Consider the following 3,631-nt stretch of genomic DNA (forward strand, 5'->3'; position numbering starts at 1 on the left):
GGTCACTAATATCCTTTCCATCTCAGAGTACAACTACTTAATGAAACTGCATTAAACTTTAGAAACTTAACAAATAGTATCTCGTTTTGGCTTTAAAAATTCATGCAATTTGATACAGATTTTTATCATTTCATGTATTGTAAATTTTCCAAATTTTATTGTAAGAAACTGTTTAAAAAAATATTAAACATACTTTTTATTGTTTTAGAATTTCAATTCTTTTTTTTAAGAGAAAGATTCATTTTATGTACACAATCAGTTTTGAAGTGATTGATATTCAATAATATTAGATCTTTAAGAAATTAATGTCGCATTTTGGAACACATTCATTAACCCCCCCCCCAAAATGTACATCACGTATAATAGTTAAACAAACTGCCTAAACAGCATGTTAGTGTAGTCTATATAATGTGTAAAGTTTAGTATACTCTTATCCCTTATAGTGATGGCACACGACAAGACACACACACATTGCACATGTAATGCTGTTTGAATACAAGAAGGGAAACAATGCCTCTGTAGCCACAAAGAAGATGAAAGAAGTTTATGGAAATGTTTTGAACGTTTGTAAGTGTCAACGGTGGTTCGGAAAATTTCGTTCAGGTGACTTTAGCTTTAAAAACTGTGATGGCAGGGGCTGACATGATGGAACTGATATTGATGCTCAGAAGACGCTTGTTGAGTGTAACCCAAGGCAACACACTCGTGAAATGGCCCTGAAATTGCATGTCTATCATGAAACAATACATAAACATCTAAGGAATGTGGGAAAACTCCTTAAAGGTGTTTGGGTGCTTCATGAACTCTCCATTAATTATCGTTTCCAACATGTGAACGTAGCTTTGTCTCTTCTGGTGTGTAATGCACTTGAACCATTTTTGATCAGAATTCACCGGTGATGAAAAATGGATTCTCTATGAGAATATCAAATGCCAAAAACAATGGCTCAGTCCTAGACAAAAACCACTTCCGACACCAAAACCTGGACTCCATCTACAGAAACTGATGCTTTGCATTTGGTGAGACATCAAAGGAGAAATTAATTTCGAACTCCTCAATCCACAGCGAACTGTCAATGCAGAGATCTATGGTCAGCAACTGGAACGTTTAAATTAAGCCCTTCACCCATCAATCGAAAAGGTGTTCTTCTCCACAATAATGCACATCTACATGTGGCACGTTTGATGCAACACAAGATTATGGAATTGGGTTTGAAAGTTCTCCCCCACCCACCATATTCTCCAGATATGGCACCATCAGATTATCATCTTTTTCGTTCGCTGCAACACCATCTTAATGGGAAAACATATGCAAATGTGGAAGGTGTTAAAGAGGACATCAACATGTTTTTGCTTCAAAGCCAAGTGATTTCTTTAGGCATTAACAACCTGACTGCAAGATGGAAAAGCATCATCGATAAGAATGGAGACTATTTCATTTGATAAATGTTTTGTTTTGATATACAAGTTGTTTGGGTTTCTTCATCTCACAAAAGTGACATTAATTTCTTGACAACCTAATACATGTACTTTGATATTTTGATTTGCCAGTTGTAATAATCCCCACTTTCAGTTATGAGTCATAAAAAACACAGATAAAACTGATAAAGACATTTTGGTAACCTACAGCTTGACTTGTCACAATGGCATCAGGTCAAGCTAGGTAATAATATTCTTGGTCAAAATTAATTTATATCTAATATCTATATATATATACATTATTCTCAATAAACTAAAAGTTATTTTACTTATGTGCATTGACCGAATTCAATAAACTTCACAACATTATTCAATAAATAAGGATTGGAATCATTGGTATACATTGCCATCATCTACATACTCTTTAAATTTAATAAGGTTTATTCAATGTGTTATCATAGAAGAAAATTTTTTTACCTTTCAAACAAATATAACAACACATGTAAACAGGAATGAAAATAACATCAAAGAAATGATAAAAAATTTCAAGGTCTGTGTTTGTTCCAAAGCCTTCTAAACTTCCCACTACATTATGTTGTTTTACTCTACAAAAGCTACAATTTGCACTTTCCCAAGAGACCATAAATTACTTTTCACACCTCTTTATTTATTCTATATTAATGTAAATCAATATAACATGCTCTAATTAACAGTACTTAAACTGCTAATAATAGTTGTTTTGATCACATGCTTTGTGATCATAAAAGGATGGGAAAGACAGGCCATCCTAATAAAATCAGAGAAATAGAAGTAAAATCATGTAAGAAACAAAATCTTGAGAACTGTATTCTCCAGGGATGATAATATTTTTTAGAAAATATAAGTCTATGCTTTGGGATGGGCAGCAAAATTATTTAAAAAAATCAATAAGTATGTTGTTTTCCAAGTGAGGCTCCTGGGAGCTGTGCAGAAATGTAAGTTGTAAAAATTTTTGTCATTTTCATTTGCAAGTTACACTAAATAAATGTTAGAAAATGGCAAAATACCAAATCTAAAATATTTTTAAAATAAAGAGAGAATTACCATTATTCTTACTTAACCTTTGAAATTTTTATTTGTTGAATTTCACACAAAGCTACTTGAAAGCTATGTGTGCTGGCCATCCCTAACTTAATAGCGATAGACTAGAGGAAAGGCAGTTAGTCAATACAACCCAGAGTCACACGGTCAACTTTTGCACATCTTTTTATGAATGAAAAGTGGAATTGACTATCACATTATAATGCCCCCACAGTTGGAAGGATGAGCATGTTCAATAACAGGATTCAAACAATGACCCACAGATTGTGGAGAGCCCTAACAACCAGGCCATGCCAGTCCTTTGAAATCTCATATGCAGGGATGCACTCACCACATAAAAGGTATTCACAAGTCCAGAAAGTGTTGATGTATTGTAAAACAAAACTGAAAATACAAGAATTAACTTTTTAAAATGACTTTTGTCTCACAGTTTGTTAAATATACTCTAGTCACATAGAACATTCCCATGAAACTAATCTACAATTAAGCAATGTATGTATGAAAAGAAGTAAAGGACAGTAACATATTTCAAGCTCTTACTTGATGTGTTTTTTGTTTAAAAGTCTCACCTTTCAACAAATTAAAACCGTAACCTTTCCTTTCTTTGTCCAAATTTTCAAATCCGTCAAACTGAAATGATGGAGTAGCCTCCTCGTCTCTCCCACTATACACAGTTAGCAGATCTGGATCAATAGAAGCTGTTACAGCCCATTTAGCCACAAGCTCTGTCACAGCACCTAACAAACAAACAAAATTTTGTGGGGATATTCACTTTCTGGAAATATATATATATATATTCAAAGTTGCTGGTCCTTGAAAACTAAAACATCAGAGTTTCTAAAGTTACTGTGTATACAGAACCATGAGTCAGAGCATAAAATATGTTATGAATCTTACCTAAGTAATTCCACATCTAAACCTATACATGTATAGAGGTCAGGTCTATATCACCCTGTTTTGCTTGATATTCTTAATAATTCATAAAGTAATAATAACATTTTAAATTTTGAACAACCTGAAGCATCACAACCATAAAACACATTAATAGTACAGAATAATTGCATCAATAGTACAGAACAAATCCATCAAAAGTACAGAAAAACTGAATCAAAAGTATAGAAAAACTGAATCAA

At 32.9% G+C, this 3,631-nt stretch overlaps 1 protein-coding gene across 2 annotated transcripts in view; it reads right to left on the reverse strand.

Annotated features, from left to right (window-relative positions):
- LOC106461645 (rab3 GTPase-activating protein non-catalytic subunit-like) overlaps nt 1-3,631 on the reverse strand; it is an 80,451-nt gene that overhangs the window by 14,136 nt on the left and 62,684 nt on the right. For both annotated transcript variants that reach the window (XM_022388648.1, XM_013921485.2), the window contains exon 24: nt 3,068-3,235. In XM_022388648.1, coding sequence (XP_022244356.1) covers nt 3,068-3,235 — 168 coding nt within the window. The remainder of the gene's footprint in view (nt 1-3,067; nt 3,236-3,631) is intronic.

The sequence above is a fragment of the Limulus polyphemus genome, unplaced genomic scaffold (genome assembly GCF_000517525.1).
Source record: "Limulus polyphemus unplaced genomic scaffold, Limulus_polyphemus-2.1.2 Scaffold1003, whole genome shotgun sequence".
Taxonomy (NCBI): Eukaryota; Metazoa; Arthropoda; class Merostomata; order Xiphosura; family Limulidae; genus Limulus; species Limulus polyphemus.